This window comes from Garra rufa, chromosome 14 (assembly GCF_049309525.1).
Source record: "Garra rufa chromosome 14, GarRuf1.0, whole genome shotgun sequence".
Classification (NCBI taxonomy): Eukaryota; Metazoa; Chordata; class Actinopteri; order Cypriniformes; family Cyprinidae; genus Garra; species Garra rufa.
The window spans coordinates 5493831-5515965 of record NC_133374.1 but is presented as its reverse complement, the minus strand read 5'-3'; the positions used below and the strand labels follow the sequence as shown (position 1 = coordinate 5515965).

Sequence of the window (22135 nt, the reverse complement as noted above, 5' to 3'; positions counted from 1 at the left end):
TCTGAAAAGTTATATGTATATGAGCTTGTAAGGACCCCTTTTTTTGGAGGGGTTAGTGTGGAGGACCAAACCTGCAGAAATTATTTAAAAATAAATAAATTAAATTAAAAGTGTGTTTTATTTGTTTTATTAAGTCAAAGATGACTTAATTTTTTTCTGTTATTTTATTTCATCTTATTTTTGGCCCTTGGTTGCAGCGAATAAATGAATTAAACATAGGCCAACGGCGCCATCTATTGCTGAGCGAGTGGCAGCGTCAAAATATTTGGCTTTATTTTCATTTCAAGCATTCAGTTATGTTATGTTATGCCAATAAATCACATCAAAACAAAGCAGCTAGAACAATATACCTCACACCCACATTTCTCTTGAATAATCGCGGCGCATTCCTCAACTCTCCGAGAGCCTTCACGCTTCAGCAACGCAGCTGCGGTCGAAGCATCGGGGGCGCACCGTCTATACCGCAGCTGTCCAAACAACGACAAATGAGTTCGGTTTATGCTTAACTTACACTTTAAGAGTCATTATATGCCCTAACCGCATCTGTGTGCTCGTTCGTACATTTTTGTGTCTATGTGTGAACTACAGACAAGTGAAAACTGAACCGGCGATGTTCGATTCGCCAAAAGAATCATTCATGTGAATCGATTCATTTAAATGATTCGATTGAATCAAATCGGTTGAAAGTCACTCTAACAGCAACTTTAAAGTTCAAATATGTGTTCGGCCATGTGCTGGAGAAATAGCAAAAAATTTACCGTCTGAAATAATAAATTTAAAAGTAAAAAAAAAAAAAAAAAAAAAAAAAAAACAGCTGACTGCTCACCAAACTGGTGTCATATGCTCAGGTTGGTTTGAAAGGGGTTTCAGCTGGTTTAGCTTAATTTTGGCTACTTACTTTGTTTTCAGCAGCGATTTTTAACCAAATATTGGTGTCACTGCGAAAAGCGAATCGGTGAATCATTTTTATTCAAACGAACCGATTCGCTGCGCACTAATGAACACAAGCCAGCCAAGACCCGCCTACATTTCTCTTTCCTCCTAATAATAGTTTGCTAACTGCATATGCGGTGTTTAGTCAAATGGGATCGGAGGAGAAAATAATCAGCTGGATCTGCCGGTTCACGGTTATTACGGCATTCTTCTTGATTGGCTTTATTATTGGTGAGTTTCTCTACCTTTATAAAAGTATTTATAATTTTCTGCAATGCCTGCTGTCGTGCTTATTGCAGAGTCAGGTTGTTTTAGTCGGTCCACTGTGCATAATTTTGCCAGAGGATTTCATTTAAAACAAAACAAAGTTGTTCAGTTCTGGGGCCCTTTGAATTCAGCATTAGCTTGTGGGTTTATTTGATCTTATGGTCAAAAACAAATTCAGATGTTTGATACCTGTTGGTCTCACCTGTCCAGATCGCATGCACTGCATTCCACAGGTTCGACAATGCCTTTGGGACAAGTGTGACCATACTGACATTCATACAGCTCAAAATAAAGATTTTTAGCTAAAAACAGGTGTTTAAAAGACCATATGCTTTTATTTAGGAGAATAAGAGATTTTCAGAGATCCCACAAAAACTGGAAATAATAAAGAGCTTAACATTTTATTAATGTTCAGTTTTTAAATATTGCATTTAAAAGCTTGCATAACCCAATTTGCTCAGACAACGTCATAGAAATTCATTTAACAAAAGGTGTGGGAAACCCTGAATGTTTTGATTGCTTTTTGTTTATTATTTGTGATATTTTCTTTTAAACATAATTCAGAATGCATCATTACTTCTTCTTATGCAGATGAATCACTAATGTTTCTCAGACATGGTTTGGTGTGACAGGTGTTTGTTTCTCATAACCGCTGTTCTCAGGTTGGTTTGCTCGACCTACTAATGTCAATCATGGACAGGCATCAAAAAGCTTCCTGCACAACTTTCTGGATGAGATGCAGGCAGAGAATATTAAACACCATCTCAGGTGCGATAACGCTGTCCACATGCCCTAAATAAATCAGCCCTGGCATCAATGAATGATATTATTAAAAGATTAACTCACACAAAAATGAAAACTAGCTGAAAATGTAATCCGTACAAGATGTAGATGAGTTTATTTCTTCATCGGATTTGGAGAAATGTAGCATTGCATCACTTGTCCACCAAGTGGGTCCTCTAGAGTGAATGGGTGCCGTCAGAATGAGAGTCCAAACATCTGATAAAAACATCACAAGTAATCCATACCACTCCAGTCCACCAATTAAGACCTTTATAACTTCAAACCACTGCTTCAGACTAAAATTCTAGCCAAAAAGTCATCTTGTCTGAATCAGGAGCACTGCTTACAAGCCCAGACGGTCCCAAACAGCTTTGATGTGAGTGGGGGATATGCTTTTTCACTAAAGGAAGTGTTATTATGGAACATTTTGGACTAGATTACTGCAATGCCTTTATCAGCTTGTTCTGACGGCACCCATTCACTGCAAAGGATCCATTGGTGATCAAGTGCAATTTAATGCTAGTTTTCTCCAAATCTCCTTTGATGATGAAACAGGTTCATCTACATCTTGGGATGTCTTGAGGGTGAGGACATTTTCAGAACTTTTTCATTTTTGGGTGAACTATTCCTTTAAGTGCACATCTGCACTGCATGCCAGTCTAAAACAAACAAGCTGCTAACCTAGATTTTAAGATCTAAATTATGTCTCTTGCAATTCACGTTTGTCACCTAAACAGGAAGTTCACAAAGCTGCCCCACCTGGCCGGGTCACAGCAGAATCTGGATCTGGCGGAGCAGATACGGACCGAATGGATGGAATTTGGGCTGGATTCAGTGGAGCTAGTGCCGTATGATGTGTTGCTGTCGTATCCAAATAAAACAAGTCCCAATTACATCTCCATAGTGGACCAAATGGGAAATGAGGTACATACTGACAACCAGGACCCAAACACACAAACAAGGAGTTTTCTTTTTGGAGAATCTGAAATTAATAATGATAGACAGCTGTATGCACTTTCAAGAGTGAGCAGTAATAAAATGAATAAAATAGCAATACTTGTGCAGAAATATAAACGCCCTTTCTTCTGTATATTGCAACAGACATTGCAAAACCTTATCAGTCAACCACTACTTTCCATACTCAAAGATCTACGGTGTGTACTTAAGTTTGTAAGACCAGACATGTGCGCGCTCTTTTAGAACAGTGTTCCATTTTCTAAATTTCAAAAGAATTCTTTCAAAAGGAATTTTTAGAACAAAGAAGGCCTGATGATGTCATAGGGGAACCTTTATAAGTTCCACAAAAAAATAACGTTATATTCACTAGTTCTTTAGAAAGCCATTTATGTACTTTAAAGGAGAAGTTCACCTCAAGAACAAAGATGTACAGATGATTTACTCACCCCCTTGTCATCCAAGATGTTCATGTCTTAAAGAAATAGTTTCTTAAGGAAACATTTCAGGATTTCTCTCCATATAGTGGACTTCTATGGTGATTGTGAGTTTAAACTTCCAAAGTGCAGTTTAAATGCAGTTTCAAAGGGCTCTAAACAATCCCAGCCAAGGAAGAAGGGTCTTATCTAGTGAAACAATGTTATTTTCTAAAAAAAAAATACATTTTATACACTTTTTAACCTCAAAAGCTCATCTTGTCCTGCTCTGCATGTACTCTGTATAAAGTTCAAGACAGTTAGGGTATGTCAAAAAACTCCCATCTCATTTTCTCCTCCAACTTCAAAATCGCCATACATCGCTGTTTTACCTTTTTTTGTAAATGGTGTTTGATCCTCTTTGCATGTTCACTTTGTAAATACTGGGTTGGTACTTCTGCAGCGATGTAGGGTGTTTGGATGTTGGAGGAGAAAATGAGATGGGAGTTTTTTGACACACCCTAACTGTCTTGAACCAGAATACATAAAGTGTTTGCACAGCTAGACAAGATGAGAATTTGAGGTTAAAAAGTATATAAATAATTGATTGTTTCACTAGATAAGACCCTTCTTTCTTGGCTGGGATCATGTAAAGACATTTGAAGCTGCATTTAAACTGCATTTTGGAAGTTCAAACTCGTAAGAACCATAGAAGTCCACTATATGGAGAGAAATCCTGAAAGTTTCCCTCAAAAACATAATTTCTTTACGACTGAAGAAAGAAAGACAAGAACATCTTGGATGTCAAGAAGGTGGGTACACTCAAGTGAACTACTCCTTTAAGAACCAAAAAAAGATCTGAAGAACATGTAATGTGCCTTTTTTAATCCCCAAAGCCCTCAAGACCTTAAAATATTTCGACATCATAAATCTGTAGTGTGCATTTGTTTTTGCTCTCGTGACATCCGAAGATTTGGTGCGTGTCTGTGTGTGTTTTAAGGTCATTTATCTTGTCATCAGTGAGGCTGTGAGTAACGGCTCCAGCTTGGTTGCCATTGCGACAGGTTAAAGTCCATGACTTGTCTCTGGATGTTTTATAGCGACTGCAACTATATAATCCAATAAATAATAAATGTGTCTACATGTTTCTTTCTCTGTCTCAGATCTTTAACACCTCTCTGGCAGAGCCGGTCCCTGAAGGTTATGAAGATGTTGCCGATATCGTCCCTCCTTATAGTGCTTTCTCTGCGAAAGGACAACCAGAGGTGATGCTTGAATAGACAAATACTGACACATGCCAAATTACAGTCAACATGAAACCAAAATGAATCGTTTATGGTCTAAATGCATGCTCCTGGGCTTATTTTGCTTGATTAAAACGTGCATCTTATTGAAAAAGGGTTGTCTTCACAAGAAATTCAAAGAAATTAATACTTTTATTCATCAAAGATGCATTAAATTGATCAAAAGTGACATTTATGATGTTACAAAAGAATTCTATTTCAAATAAATACACAAAAACCAACATAGAAAATAATCAAAAATCTTTCTGGAGCTCCAAATCAGCATATTAGAATGACTTCTGAAGTATCATGTGACACTGAAGACTGGAGTAATGGAGCTGAAAATGCAGCTTTGGTCACAGAAATAAATTGCATTTTACAATATATTCACATAGAACACAACTATTTTAAATTGTAAAAGTATTTCACAATTTTATGGATTTTACTGTATTTTTTAATCCAAAAAATACAGCTTCGTCAGCATAAAAGTCTTCTTTTTTAAACAAAAAATATTACAGACTTTGTAACTTACAAAAGTTGTTTGTGAACTGTAGGATGAGCTGGTTTATGTTAATTATGGACGGACAGAGGATTTCTTTAAGCTGGAAAGAGAGTTGGGAATAAACTGTACAGGAAAAATCGTCATCGCTAGATACGGCAAGATCTTCCGCGGAAACAAGGTGAGGTTGAAGTATTTTGGAAGTGGTGCTTAAAGGTTGTATCAGCGATTTCTAGCCTGAAACATAAAGTGTAAAATTCAGCTGATCTTTCATCACGGTCCGCTCGCTGCCTGCCCCATAAATTGTCTGTGAAAAAACCGCGTCTCTCTGGTCAGTCTAGGGTCCGAGATATGCCAAAAAAACAATCGGCACTACCAACCTTTCCACACATAAACAAACAGTGTTCCAACCAATCAGCGTCAGGGGTTTGGTGTTGTGGACTTTCGCTCCGCCTCCCTCAAATCCCTGCACCAGTAGGAAAGTCCACAACACGAACCCCCTGACGCTGATTGGTTGGAACACGGTTTGTTTATTTGTGGAATAGTTGATAGCGCCGATTGTTTTTTTGGCATATCTCGGACCCTAGGCTGACCAGAGAGACGCGGTTTTTTCACAGACAATTTATGGGGCAGGCAGCGAGCGGATCGTGAAGAAAGCTCAGCTGAATTTGACACTTTATGTTTTAGGCTAGAAATCGCTGATACAACCTTTAACTAGATGGTTTTGGAATGACATCTGAGTAAACTAGCTCACAAATGTTTGCAGGTGAAGAATGCAATGTTAGCTGGAGCTAAAGGGATCGTGCTGTTCTCGGACCCTGCGGATTATTGTGCGGACGGCGTGGAGCCGTATCCCCGCGGCTGGAACCTGCCAGGAGGCGGCGCTCAGAGAGGAAACGTGCTGAATCTAAACGGGGCGGGAGACCCGCTCACAGCTGGATACCCTGCCAAAGGTATGTGTGTGTACCACAGAGAGATTCTTCATGAGATTACTGTGTTGATCATTGTGTTTTGTGACTGTCTCATAGAATACACCTACAGATCTAGTTTGGAGGACGCAGTTGGGCTTCCCAAGATTCCAGTGCATCCCATCGGATATCATGATGCGGTTCACCTGCTGCAGTGAGTCGGCCACCGCTAAAAACATTTGAGACCAAATCAAACTAAATTTAAGACAGTCGTAAATGTTATTATTAATATTTAAAATATTGTTATATATTTCATACTTTATTAGAGGCCAAACACTGAAGGTGCGATGGCACCTATTGTATCTGTTGGCGTTCTTCTTAGTCCGTCTATGGCAGCCCATAGAACTGCTTGCAGTAAAGTTATGAAATTTGGCACATTGATAGAGGACAGTCTCATTATTAATCACAGCAAATTTGAGGTCTCCATCTCAAACTCTCTAGTGCCACCACTTGTCCAAATTTTACTCTTGTTTTTTTCGCTATTTTTAATAGTTCTTAAAACCTACTTTTTCAAACTCATCCCGGATGGTTTGTCTGATTTTTCACCAAAATTGCCACAGATCATCTTCAGACCACACTGGCAAAAAGTTATGGAATTTAAGTTGATTAGTCAAACAGTTTTCGAATAATGTATGAACGAATTCAACAAATAGCATGCACACAATGGATATGAAGCTATATCTCTAGAAGAGTTTGCCGTATTGAGGCCAAACTTGGTGTGTGTTATAACTGTTATACAGTTTCGGCACACCACCACCTAGTGGTCATTAGATAAGAAAAATGTCTATTTTTGCTTATAATTTCTGAATGGTCTCTTTAGATTCAGAGGAGCATGCCAAGTCAAACCGTACCCAATTTTACCATGTAATGTATTGTAAAATGCTATATCTTACGAATCATTGGCATTCAGTATTCCAAAAAGTTTCGAGGCAGCGCCACCTAGTGCCCAAAAGTTTTAAAGAAATTTTAAAAATGCTTAAACATTTCATTCAAATGGCCTATTGTAATGATGGTGATCTCAATATATTCCTTGGGTCATGCCAGAACATCGATACCAATTATGCCAAAATTGGCCAAACTTTCTATTCGCCATTTTTATTATTGTTGAAAAGCTGCTTTGTCCGATTTTCACCAAATTTGACTCGGATCATCTTCAGACTATGCTGACAAGAAGTTTTTAATTTCGTGTCAAAATACAAAATGGTTTTTGTTTAACACATCAACGAATTTGCTAAAAAAAAGATGCCAAACTGCATCTGAGGCTGTATCTCCTCAAAGCTTTGACATATTTACACCAAACTTTGTATGTGCCATTGCCACCTCACATTGACCATGCCACATCAACTTGGTAACAGTGCCACCTATTGGTCACGAGTTATAAACCATTCACTAACCATTAATTGTGAAATTTCCAATTATTAGTACTTTTAATTGCATTACCCTTTTGTAATGAAACTGGTCTCAAAATATTCCTTGGGTCATACCAACAACATACATACTACTTATGCCATAATTGGCTAAACATCCTGTCCGTCTTTTTGATTTATGTTGAAAACCTACGACCTACGACCGTTCATCCGATTTTCACCAAAGTTGAGTCAGATCATCTTCAGACTGTGCTGATACAAAGTTATGGATTTTGTGCCGATGGACAAAACCATTTTTGTATAGCAATGCAACAAATTTGAGCCTTAACATATGACATTGACACCAAACTTTTTTGTTATGGTCACCTCACACTGAACACACCATCTGATGACAGTGCCACATGTTGGTCGAAACCCATAAACCCATTTTTCACCCATTTTGACTAAAATCGTCTTAAAATAGCTTAAATTACTTATTGCTTCAGTGATGCTTGCAGCTATAAATTATTTTGAATAATGATAATATAATTTTAGAATTTAATAAATTATTTAATAATCATATTCAATCAGGAAAAACAAGCATGCATGTGAATATCAATCAAATTCTTGATTTAAAATTGGAATCTCATCTACATTCTGATTCTTAGCACACTGAAATGAATTCTCTTTATGTAATGTCTTCCTGTAGGCATATGGGAGGACCTCTTCCGCCGGATAACTGGAAAGGTGCCCTGAATGTCTCGTACCGAATCGGACCGGGATTCGTGGACGGTTTTAATCAGAAGTATGAGACTTCCTTCCAGACAAACCTTTCTGTAAATTCACAATGTAAAATCAATTTGATCTTTTGAAGACAAAACACTGCAGGCATGCACTGCTCTATTTTACTTCCACAGCATGTCTTTTTTCAGACTAACAGATAGAAAACATCCAAAATACACATTTAAGTGTTTTGATGCACTGTCACAAATCTTACATGCATAGAGTGATAAAAAGAAAATAAATACATAAAACTTTAAATTTGTCAAAAAAGAATTTCAAAGCAGGACAATATTTGGCCAAAATAATATTGAGAAAATCGCCTTTAAAGTTGTCCAAATGAAGTTCTTAGCAATGCATATTACTAATCAAAAATTAAGTTTTGATATATTTATGATAGGAAATCAAATATACAAATATACACATGCTACTTAAGACAGTTTTTGTGGTCCAGGGTCACATTCCTATTCTGGAAACTGATTTAAATATTGCATATTTAATTAGATAATGCCTCATTAGCATATTTAAGCATAACATGACGTGAATATGGTGGGAAATAGTGATGTATATTAGTCAGAAAGAATCTTTACTCTTGCCTTAAAAAAATATAATAAGATTAAAAATGCATTTGATTTCTAAAATGACAGATTTCTAGGTTTTGTGGTAAAATTACTTTTACTAATTGCATTGCATTTCGATGAAAGATTATAAAATAATTTTCTTGTATAATGATGTGGTCTGATGAATCATGCGCAATCAGACCAGGGTGATTTCATGTTCATTCAGACAGTTAACTAAAAACCTAATCCATTGCTTAACCTGTAAGCCAAAAACCTTTGATCTTGCTGTTATGAAGTATGACTTCAAACTTTACACAATCATAATCAGCTTACACACTCATATTCATGCACTCCTGGTAATAGTTAACTGGTTTTTATGCACGATGTCAGCAGGATTGAGAGGTTTGTGCACTCGGCGTTCACAAAAAGGGATGACACACACATTTGCTTCCCACAGCACACAGATTCACACAACATCACACACACTTCTGTGCCTCTGTTGTTTTTCTGTAATGAAATCTGGAAGTCGGCCAGTTTGATACAAAGGCCTTGTGTTTGGGGAACCCATCACTCACTCACACACACTCACACACACTCACACACACACACTCACTCACACACACACACACACACACACACACTCACACACACACACTCACACACTCACACACTCACACACACACACACACACACACACACACACACACACTCACACACTCACACACTCTCACACACTCACACACTCACACACTCACACACACACACACACACACACACACCCAAATGAAGGCTGTGTTTACATTTATGCATTTGGCAGATGCTTTTATCCATGTACGCATGCAGCGTACAGTAAAAGACTAGAAAGTAGGGATGCACCGAATGTTCGGCAACTGAAATTATTTGGACAAAAATAGCAAGTGTTCCGCCAAATAAGCAAAAACTCTTAAAGTCCCCCCGAAAAATGGTGTGACACAATCAAACAGAGGAGTGCACTAATCCAGCAAACACGTGGGCAGTGTGGAAGCATTTAAGATGCAAAAATCATTACAAGCAACAACAGCCCAAGACTTTTTAGTATCACATCGCATGTCTTCCATGAGAAGAGAAAGGGATGGTTGTTGATGGTTACTGTACGATGACTGAAATCACCAAATGGCCTTAAACCATTAGTAAATAAACTACAGAAAGTTACTGTCTAATACACGCACCACTTGTATTTATTCTGACAGCGCTGCCTGAGCTCCTTAGCCAGGGTTCAAACTCCAAAGCGCGAGAAAAATCTGCATGATGAGAATCATTCATAAATCTGCTGCTGTTGGCAAAAAGTAATACTAAGGTCTTCTTGTGGGTTTCCGCCAAAAAAAAGTCAGCATTCATAAATGTTAGCATTGTAATTTCACTGTTGTTCTGTAAAATAAAATAAAAAGTAACAAAAATAATGATAACAATCATTACAACAGCTCTATTAATAGATTTATTATAACATTCTCATTATAAATGTACATTTATTTGTACATTAAAAACACATGCCTGATTCAAGAAGGGGTCTTAAAAATGACCAAAGAATATTATTTTACTAACTTATAAATTTTAAGTTAAAATGTGCTTTGTTGGTAGGCTATAATGTCTACTAAAATGTTAAAAATGTTCAGTGTTAAATATTTTTAAATAGTTGTTTCATAATTGATAAAACTCTAAAAATCTAATTTATGCAATGGTGAAATAATTTGGCGAAATACATGGGATGGAAAAAACACACACACACACACAAAAAAACGTGTTTGGTAATTGGTCTTCGGCTTTTGGCCTAGTGTGTAATTTTGTACGGCTTCATCCAAGAATTTTCATTTCGGTGCATTCCTACTAGAAAGTACTGATTCCTTATTGAATTTTGTCTTTGTGTAATTTAGTAAAGTACGTATGAACATTCACACCAACAATCAGGTGACCCGTATCTACAACGTGATTGGCTGGATCAGGGGAGAGGTGGAGCCAGGTGACATCTGCTTATCTAGTTATATTTTGAAGTTTAAAAGGTTATATTTTGTTTGAGAGTGTGCAAAGTTTTATTCTATGTAGATGAGTTTGGTTTTGTGTGTTTAGATAGGTACGTGATTCTGGGCGGCCATCGTGACGCTTGGGTGTTCGGAGGGATTGATCCCGTGTCAGGAGCTGCTGTGGTGCACGAGAGTGTGAGAGCGGCTGGGAAACTGATGAAAAAAGGTGTGTGTTGTATAGTTTAATGCATAACCGTACGGTTTTGTTTTTAAATAAAAATGACCTTTCTTTGGGTGTTTTAGGTTGGAGGCCGAGGAGAACGCTGATCTTTGCCAGTTGGGACGCAGAGGAGTTTGGCCTGCAGGGATCCACGGAATGGGCAGAGGTATGAATGAATGAATGAAACAAATACAATAGAATAAATGATTGATTGGATTAAAGAATCAATTAATTAATGACTGATTGAATGCATGTACATAAAATGAACAACGGAAGGAAGGAATCAGTGAACAAATGTTTGACTGAATGAAAAAAATTGCAGAAAAATGTAAAAATAACCATTGACAAAAAATAAACAGCTCAATGCAAAATTGAACTCTGGATTGAACAAAAGAATCAGTCACTCACTGAATGAAAAGAATGATTCACTGATAGATTAAACAAATGAATGAATGAATGAATCACTGATTGGATTAGTAAATGAATTAAAAATAGTGAACCACTGAATTCACAATAATGGATTAATGAATGCTTGAGTGAATTAACAAATTGCAGACAAATGAGCGAATTAAATAACTACTGAATGACCAAAAAAACTCAGTGAAGAATCAGTGAATGAACAGAATGATTCAATTATTTATCAGTGAATGAATCATTGGTTGAATTTGTGAAACAATGCATTAATGCAGGAATAAATCTGAATGAATTAAAAAAAAAAATAATTTAATAATGGATTAAAAACAAATGAATGAACGACTGAATGAATATGTCAGTGAATGAAAAAATAAAATAAATGCATGATTGAATTAAATCAATCAGATTAATAAATGAACAAATTAACCATTAAATGAATTTTTTTTTTAATAATGAACGAATATATGATTCATTTATTGACTTGCATGAATGAATGAATAATTAAATTAATGCATCAATGAACAAGTAAATAAATGAATTAACCACTAAATAAATGAATGCAAAAATAATTAATGAATCATTAAATAAAGGAATGACTGTATTATTGATTGACTGAATCAATCAATAAATGATTGCATATCAGTAATCAGTACCTCAGCATGTTGTTGTTCATGTGTTTGCAGGATAATGCCAGAATCCTGCAGGAGCGAGCCGTGGCTTACATCAATGCAGACTCTGCTATTGAGGGTCAGTCAAACACTTCATTATGAGTATCTCTGTGCAGTAAAAGCAGCACTGATCTCATCTGTGAGTATTCAGGTCTCTTGTTTAGATACTTTGTGTTTGTGCAGGTATGTACACACTGAGAGTCGACTGCACTCCCTCCCTACACACTCTGGTTTATGACATTACCAAGAAGGTGAGATTCAGTCTATCTGTCCATTTATCTATCTATACAGTGAGGAAAAATACATTTGATCCCCTGCCCACTGACAAAGAAATAATCAGTTTATAATTTTAATGGTAGGTGTATTTGAACAGTGAAACAGAATAACAAAAACATCCAGAAAAATGCATTTCAAAAAAGGTATAAATTGATTTGCATTTTAATGAGTGAAATAAGTATTTGATCCCCTATCAATCAACAAGATTTCTGGCTCCCAAGTGTCTTTTATACAGGTAACGAGCTGAGATTAGGAGCACTCTCTTAAAGGGAGTGCTCCTAATCTCAGCTTGTTACCTGTATAAAAGACACCTGTCCACAGAAGCAATCAATCAATCAGATTCCAAACTCTCCACCATGGCCAAGACTAAAGAGCTGTCCAAGGATGTCAGGGGCAAGATTGTAGACCTTCACAAGGCTGGAATGGGCTACTAGACCATCGCCAATGAGAAGGTGACAACAGTTGGTGCAATTTATGCAAGATCTCACCTTGTGGAGTTTCAATGATCATGAAAACGGTGAGGAATCAGTCCAGAACTACACGATAGGATCTTTTTAATGACCTCGAGGCAGCTGGGACCATAGTCACCAAGAAAACAATTGGTAACACACTACACCGTGAAGAAAGAAACTCAAGAAAGTCCGTGTACAGGCCTGTCTGAAGTTTGCCAATGAACATCTGAATGATTCAGAGGAGAACTGGGTGAAAGTGTTGTGGTCAGATGAGACCAAAATCTCACATCGACTCAACTTGCCATGTTTGGAGGAGGAGGAATGCTGCCTATGACCCCAAAAACACCATCCCCACCATCAAACATGGAGGTGGAAACATGCTTTGGGGGGACAGGACAACTTCACTGCATCAAAGGGTCGATGGACAGGGCCATGTACTGTCAAATCTTGGGTGATAACCATTGAGAATGGGTTGTGGATGGGTATTCCAGCATGACAATGAGCCAAAACACACGGCCAAGGCAACAAAAAGTGGCTCAAGAAGAAGCACATTAAGGTCCTGGTGTGGCCTAGCCAGTCTCCAGACCTTAATCCCATAGAAGATCTGTGGAGGGAGCTGAAGGTTTCGGTTGCCAAACGTCAGCCTCGAAACCTTAATGACTTGGAGAAGATCTGCAAACAGGAGTGGGACAAAATCCCTCCTGAGATGTGTGCAAACCTGGTGGCCAACTGCAAGAAACATCTGACCTCTGTGATTGCCTCTAAGGGTTTTGCCACCAAGTACTAAGTTATGTTTTGCAAAGGAGTCAAATACAATTTATGTTTTGAAATACGTTTTTCTGGATTTTGTTGTTATTCTGTCTCTCACTGTTCAAATAAACCTACCGTTAAAATTGTAGACTGATCCATTTCTTTGTCAGTGGGCAAACGTACAAACTCAGCAGGGGATCATATCATTTTTTCCCTCACTGTTTTAATGCAAGAGTTGTTGATAGTGTGTTTCTGAAGGTTTCAAGTCCGGAGGAGGGAGAGGAGGGCATGACTTTATATGAGAGCTGGCACAAACGAGACAACTCCACAGAAAGAGATGCACCATGGTAATAAAGAGCAGCTTCTGGACGATCATAATCATCTTTAAGAGCATCTGATTGATTAGAAATACATGACATGTCTAAGCAAACGTGTGTGTTTGATCTCCCTGTAGGATCAGTAAACTAGGCTCTGGTAGTGATTTTGAAGCGTATTTTATCAGATTAGGCATTACATCTGGAAGAGCGAGATACACCAAAAACCGAGTGAGTGTTTACATCCATGCAAAGTAAAAAACATTAAAGTAATGCACTTTTATAGCATTTGAAAATAATCTGTCCTTTCCACCTTATTTCCCCAGAAAACGGAACGCTACAGCAGTTACCCTGTGTACCACAGCGTGTATGAGACCTATGAGATCGTGGAGCGATTCTATGACCCGAGTTTCCGCCGGCTGGAGGCTGTGGCACGTGTTCGCGGGGGACTGATCTTCAGTTTGGCCGATTCTCAGGTCTTACCTTTGGATTGCGTGGAATACGCCATGTCTCTCACCAAATACGCCAATAGCATTTACCAGCTTGCAGCAAAGCATCCTGGTGCCATGGGGCAGTACAGCGTCTCATTCGGTATGCATACTATCCATTCGTTTAATATGCAAAATATTACAATGTTCATATAAACATAGTGTGCCAATCACTTTTAAAAATAAAGGTTCCAAAATGGTTAGATTCAATAGAAGAATTATTTAGGGTTTCCCAAAGAACCATCCGAACATTCTAAATAAAGGAGTGCTTTGAAAAGGTTCTGGATTTTAAAGGTTCTTTGTGGAACCATAGATTCTAATTCCAGGGTTCATACAAGGTGCTTGAAGTACTTTGAAATTTGAGGCTTGGAAAACCCCTGAAAATAGCAATATTTCTGAAGATGTATTTGAAAAGTGCTTGAATTCTTGAGAGGCAATGTATTAATTTTTAAAAAAAGCACATCTTTTTACACAAAATTCATGTATTTCAAAAACATACATTTTTTATGTATGTCTTATTTCAGTTCATGTCTTGAAACTAGTGGGCTAAGCCAGTACTAGTACTGATAATGTAGTGTAAACATGGCTGAAGACGCGAAAAGGGGAACACATGAACCAAATCAATTGAGTGAGTTATTCATGTTGGAATCGCTCTGATTGATTCAAATTCGTGACTTCGATCATACATGTGTTTTTTTTAAGCGATTCGCTAGCAGATCAAATTAAAAGAGTGATTCATTTTCCAATTTTGACATTGCTTGTAATGATTTTACAAAGCATGTATAGTGATGGATGAAACGGAGCTTTTCAAAACTCTGAATCAGTTAAACCTCTGCGTCGTGAAACGATTCACTGTTTTCAAGTGCTCCAATCGGATTGAGTATTGCGAATCATTTGATTCCGATCTGGAATTTGGAGCGGGTATTGTGAGCCATTTGATCTGAATATCAAAGTGGCTTAATCACTCAGTTTGCGAAATGATGGTTCACGAATCATTATTCAGATTGAGACTTCATAGCACGAATCGTGAATCATTTAGATCAGAACTTAGAAGCGGGTTCACCAATATTTTGCTTCAGAACGAAATTTTAGAGAGTGGATCACGAAACATTTAACTTAGATTGGGACTTTGCATATCGGGAATCATTTAATTTAGATCGGGACTTCGGAGTGGGTTCACAAATCAGTCATTCATTCGCGATCTGAGTCCGCAAATCATTTGATTTAGGTCGGAACTTCAGAGCGGGTTCCCAAATATTTTGCTTCAGTTCGGAGCTTCGGAGCGTGGATTGCGAATCATTTGTTTCAGATTAGGAATTAAGTGCATGTTCATAAATGATTTGATTCAGATCGGAATTTTGGAGTGTGCATTGCAAATCATTTGATTCAGATTGGGAATTAGGTCCATGTTCATAAATTATTTGATTCAGATCTGAACTTTGGAGTGTGCATTGCAAATAATTTGATTCAGATTGGGAATTAGGTCCATGTTCATAAATGATTTGATTCAGATCGGAACTTTGGAGTGTGCATTGCGAATCATTTGATTCAGATTGGGAATTAGGTTCATGTTCATAAATGATTTGATTCAGATCGGAACTTTGGAGTGTGGATTGCGAATCATTTGATTCAGATTGGGAATTAAGTGCATGTTCATAAATGATTTGATTCAGATTGGAACTTTGGAGTGTGCATTGCGAATCATTTGATTCAGATTGGGAATTAGGTCCATGTTCATAAATTATTTGATTCAGATCTGAACTTTGGAGTGTGGATTACGAATCATTTGATTCAGATTGGGAATTAAGTGCATGTTCATAAATGATTTGATTCAGATCAGAACTTTGGAGTGTGGATTGCAAATCATTTGATTCAGATTGGGAATTAGGTCCATGTTCATAAATTATTTGATTCAGATCAGAACTTTGAGGTGTGCATTGCAAATCATTTGATTCAGATTGGGAATTAGGTCCATGTTCATAAATTATTTGATTCAGTTCGGGACTTCAAAGCACACATCCTTTCTCAGTTCTTTTTTTATTACACAGTAGAAAACATCAAACCATTAAGGCAGTAGAGCAAAAGAAAAAACTAAAAAGAAAGAAAGAAAAAGTATACACAAATACAGATCCCTTAAGAAAATTAACCTTTGTTTTTTCTTTATTAGAAGTGTAGTAACCATGTTTTTTGTATAACCACAGTTTTACTACAAATACCATGGTTCAACTAAGTGTAGAAAAACCAGCGTTTATTTGTGGTTGCAATGGGTTATCTATAGTAACCTTTTTTGGTATACATTTACAACTTTGAGGACATATAGGGTAAATTTTCAGAGCTTCACATTCAACTTTAAATAAAAAAAAGAGGTTTAAAGCCAGATTTTTGTCTAGGTATGTAAAATTGAACTAGCAGGAAACACTAAGTAAGTTCCATTTTCCTATATTCTCTTCTGAGTAATCAAACAATTCAAAACATTTTAAAACAAAATGAGTTTAGATTAACATGAAAAAATCTGACCGAGGTGTCTCTGTGTGGGTCCAAAACAAGTGAATGAAATCTTCCTCAGAAGAGTGACAAAATGTCTGACTCATATTAGAATTATGTTCATAAGCCTTTTGTCCCTTTCAATATTCAGCCACTACTAAATTGTACTTCAAATAAAACAATGTCTGCTGAAATATCTGCCATTATGTCCCCATCAATGCCAAAATCAAACCTACACCCTTGATTTTAATGTATACAATTTTAAATGTTATGTGCTTTTTCTCTTTCTCTTTTTAAGTTAACATCATTGCATACTTTGCATGTGCTTTATTTTTGCCATTTTGTTTTATTAGTAGATTTAAATTGATCTATTTAACTTTTTTTTTTTTTTAGAATTTGAAGGAAAAGACATTGTTTGATAAGTCAGATCTCTGATTGAAGTCCTTAAAAATCAGTTCTCGAAAAGCCTGGAATTTCATTTTTACAGCATTTATTTTAAAGAATGTAGGGTAAAAGTGTGAGAATTGGTGTGAGATTGTAACCTATGACTTAATTTCAGATTTTCTTGTCAGTCAGCATCTTTCTTTATGGTTTATGTTTTAGATTCCCTCTTCTCTGCAGTCGAGAACTTCACGGTCGCGGCACGAGACTTTCATCAGCGCCTCGATCAGCTCGACAGCTCAAAGTAGGAATGACAAAATGACAGACTAGGTTTTCAAACTAGGTTTGAAATTGCATTATAGTGCAGTTATAGAATCTGATGTTGTGCTCTTGTCACATCTTATTGCACACGATGCCTGTTTCTCACACCTGTAATCTTATCTGTATCTGTCTGTCAGTGCTCTGGCTGTGCGGATGGTAAATGATCAGCTGATGTATTTAGAGAGAGCTTTCATTGATCCGCTGGGTTTGCCAGGGAGACCGTTTTACAGGTAAACACAATCTGTCATAAACTCGTTTTATAGTTATAGTTAACTAAAACCATAAAAAAAAACATTTTACTAGAATTGTTACTAGCAATAAACTAACTGAAACTGAAAAAAGATCAAATCTATTTTTTTATTTCAGCTAGTTGCCAAGGCCCAATTTAGTTTACCTTTTAATTTAATAACTAAACTGAAATGAAAATTAATCAAAACTATATAGACATTTATAAAAAAAAATAATAAAAAGTTTAAAATAAAAAATGAACACTTTGTTTTTTTAATAACTAAACTGAAGTTAAAAACACAAGAAAATTACCAAAACTTTATCTAAAATTAAAATGAACACTTTGTTTAACTTTTAATTAACAAAACTAAAATGAAATTTAAAAACTATATAGATATATCTAAAAAAAAAAATAATAGTAAAAACAATAAAAACACAAAATTACCAAAACTTAATTTAAAATCAAAATGAACTCTTTTAGTTTAACTTCTAATGTAATAACTAAACTGAAATGAAAATTAATCAAAACTATATAGACATATTTAAATAATAATAATAAAAACAACAAAATTACTAAAACTTTATCTACAATAAAAATTAACACTTTTAGTTTAACTTTGAATAACTAAACTGAAATTAAAATGAATAAAAACTATATAGACATATTTAAAAAAATATATATAATAATAAAACAAACCACAACAAAATTTCCAAAACTTTATCTACAATTAAAATGAACACTTTTAGTTTAACTTTGAATAACTAAACTGAAATGAAAATGAATAAAAACTATATAGACACATTTTAAAAATAATAATAGTAAGAACAACAGAAACACAACAAAATTACCAAAACTTTATTATCTTTATTAAATTGATTAAACTTTTTAATGTACAATTAAAATGAACACTTTTAGTTTAATAACTAAACTGAAATTAAAATTAAAAATTATATAGAATTAAAAAAAAAATTACCATAACTTTATCTGAAATTACAATATAGAAAATATTAAAAATAATGAAACTATATAATGCAAAATAATTCTAAATGTAATAATTATTATCCATGCTGAAAAACGTTGCGCTGCTTTTTATGTTTGTGAAAACTGATATATTTTATTTTTTAGGATTCTTTGATGAATAGGAAGTTCAAAAGAACAGCATTTATTTGAAATAGAAATCTTTTTGTAACATAAGAAATGTCTTAACTATCATTTAATGCATCTTAAATAAATACATTTACTAATTTAAAAACAAAACACACACAAAATCTTCCTGATCCCAGAACAGATGAGTTACTAAAGTTTAATACTAGAGATTAGGGGTTTGTTTAAATAAGTCTGAACAACACAAAACTGCACTAGCAGAAAGCATAAACCACACGTTTTGCCATATTAGAGCAGTTTCTTCTAGTTATAGTCAGCTCCTATCCACAATACTTCCATTAAGACAATAATAACCACTTGGCTGTTTTAGGATCAGTCTTAAGTATTGTGTCTGATTAGATGTTTTTTAACCACAGCATGTTTGTCCTTTTCTAGGCATATCATTTTTGCACCCAGCAGTCACAATAAATACGCGGGCGAGTCTTTCCCAGGGATTTATGACGCTCTGTTTGACATTGAGAACGCGGTGGACCCGCAGAAGGCCTGGGACGAGGTCAAACGCCAAATCAGCATCGCCGCCTTCACAGTAAACGCGGCTGCTGAGACGCTAAAACCTATCGTCAGCTAGACGGCTTGCTTTACTTTAAAACATGCTGTGGATACGGGACTGCAACATGTCAGCAAAATAGTTAATATGTCAGTGTTTCATCAAACGCAGCAACTACAAATGGACTTCACATGCAGATCTGACTGGTAGAAGTGAGCAGATACAGTCGATTTTAAAGGAATAGCTTACCAAAAATGAAAATTTGCTTTATGTATGCACCCCTCGGGCCATCCAAGATCATATTTGGAGAAATGTAGCATTGCATCACTTGCGCACCAATGGATGTGAATGGGTGCCGTCAGAACGAGAGTCCAAACAGCTGATAAAAACATCACAGTAATCCACATCACTCCAGTCCATCAATCAACATCTTGAGAAGACAAAAGCTGAGTGTTTGGAAGAAACAAACCCATCATTAAGACTTTTTTTTTTTTAATTAACTTTAAACCAATGTTTCTGGCCAAAATATGAGTTCAAAATCCATAATAATGCTTTCTCCAGTGAAAAAGATCATCATATGGAGTCCTGACACATCAAAATACACGCACATATTTATTCAGAGCTGTTTTGGCTTGTAAACAGTGCTTTATCTGTGCAGATTTCTCTCCTGATTCAGTGACCAGAGCACTTTTTCACTGAAAAAGCAATATTATCAATTACAGACTTGGCCAGAAGCAGAGGTTTGAAGCTAAAAACGTTTCTTCCAAACACACAGCTTTTGTCTTCTCAAGACATTCACTGATGGACTAATGGATGTGAATGGGTGCCGTCAGAATGAGAGTCCAAACAGCTGATAAAAACATCACAGTAATCCACATCACTCCAGTCCATCAACTAACTTCTTGAGAAGACAAAAGCTGTGTGTTTGGAAGAAACAAACCCATCATTAAGACTTTTTTTTAAACTTTAAACCAATGTTTTTGGCCAAAATATGAGTTCAAAATCCATAATAATGCTTTCTCCAGTGAAAAAGATCATCATATGGAGTCCTGACACATCAAAATACACGCACATATTTGTTCAGAGCTGTTTTGGCTTGTAAACAGTGTTTTATCTGTGCAGATTTCTCTCCTGATTCAGACCAGAGCACTTTTTCACTGAAAAAGCAATATTATCAATTATAGACTTGGCCAGAAGCAGAGGTTTGAAGCTAAAAACGTCCTAATGATGAATTTGTTTCTTCCAAACACACAGCTTTTGTCTTCTCAAGACATTCACTGATGGACTAATGGATGTGAATGGGTGCCGTCAGAATGAGAGTCCAAACAGCTGATAAAAACATCACAGTAATCCACATCACTCCAGTCCATCAACTAACATCTTGAGAAGACAAAAGCTGTGTGTTTGGAAGAAACAAACCCATCAAGACTTTTTTTTTTAAACTTTAAACCAATGTTTCTGGCCAAAATGTGAGTTCAAAATCCATAATAATGCTTTCTCCAGTGAAAAAGATCATCATATGGAGTCCTGACACATCAAAATACACGCACATATTTATTCAGAGCTGTTTTGGCTTGTAAACAGTGTTTTATCTGTGCAGATTTCTCTCCTGATTCAGTGACCAGAGCACTTTTTCACTGAAAAAGCAATATTATCAATTATAGACTTGGCCAGAAGCAGAGGTTTGAAGCTAAAAACATTTCTTCCAAACACACAGCTTTTGTCTTCTCAAGACATTCACTGATGGACTGGGGTGGTGTGGATTATTGTAATGTTTTTATCAGCTGTTTGGGCTCTCATTCTGATGGCACCCATTCACATCCATTGGTGAGCAAGTGACGTAATGCTACATTTCTCCAAATCTGATGAAGAAACAAACTCATCTACATCTTGGATGGCCTAAGGATGAGTAACATTTTCAGAAAGGTTTCATTTTTGGGTCAACTGCTCCTTTAAGCAGATGTCTTTCATCCAAAGAGATTTGCAGTGGACAAATTGCAGGGATGGCATTAATTGCCTTAATTTAAAACAATTTAGGACTGGCTGCAATGTTATATTAACAACCCTAAGCACATTTCATTGTGTTAAAACTGTTGTAAAATTGTGAGCATTTGACCTCATATGTGAAACACGCTGAATGAATTACTGTCAATTATGAAAGCAACAGTTGACGTATCACTTGTAAATCTTGCATAAATCATCACATTTTTATGGAAGCCCATTTCTGCTACTGAATAAAAAATAAAAAAAGTAATTGCCACCTTTTATCTCGCAATTCTGCCTTTTTTCCTCAGGACTGAGATGTAAACTCAAAATTGTGAGTTAAAAAGTCAGAATTGCAAGATATAATATTACAATTGTGAGATATGAACTTGCAATTTTGACCTTTTTTCGCAATTACGAGTTTGTATCTCGCAATTCTGACTTTCTTCAGGGAACTGAGACAAAATCTCGCAATTGAAGTCTATTTCTGAGGAGAAAAAAAGACTGATGTTCATAAAATTCAGAGTTTATAACAAAATTCTGACTTTATAACTTGCAATTGCAAAGTTTATTTCACTCAATTCTGACTTTAAATTTAATTTCACAAGTTTATTTTATTTATTTCTGACTTAGTTCTGACTTCATTTCTTAGAATTGCGAGTTTATATCATGCAATTCTGACTATATAACTCACAATTGCGACTTTTACAGTTCTGAC

General features: G+C 36.0%; 1 protein-coding gene across 2 annotated transcripts; it reads left to right on the top strand.

Moving 5' to 3' along the window:
• The first annotated feature begins 1082 nt into the window (after positions 1 to 1082).
• LOC141284502 (glutamate carboxypeptidase 2-like) lies at positions 1083 to 21509 on the top strand. 2 transcript variants are annotated; one of them, XR_012338436.1, is made up of 20 exons: positions 1083 to 1164; positions 1863 to 1968; positions 2721 to 2907; positions 4517 to 4618; positions 5191 to 5316; positions 5902 to 6088; positions 6164 to 6257; positions 8159 to 8254; positions 10700 to 10785; positions 10893 to 11012; positions 11090 to 11172; positions 12104 to 12167; positions 12272 to 12339; positions 13825 to 13913; positions 14021 to 14111; positions 14207 to 14471; positions 17456 to 17537; positions 17692 to 17784; positions 19323 to 20174; positions 20637 to 21509. XR_012338436.1 is itself a non-coding variant. In XM_073817466.1 (19 exons), the coding sequence occupies exons 1-19, from the start codon at positions 1083 to 1085 to the stop codon at positions 19513 to 19515; spliced, it is 2214 nt and encodes a 737-aa protein (XP_073673567.1). In that variant the 3' UTR covers positions 19516 to 21509. The 2 variants fall into 2 exon arrangements, 1 of the variants encoding a protein (XP_073673567.1); XM_073817466.1 differs by having other exon boundaries at positions 19323 to 21509.
• The last annotated feature ends 626 nt before the right edge of the window (positions 21510 to 22135 follow it).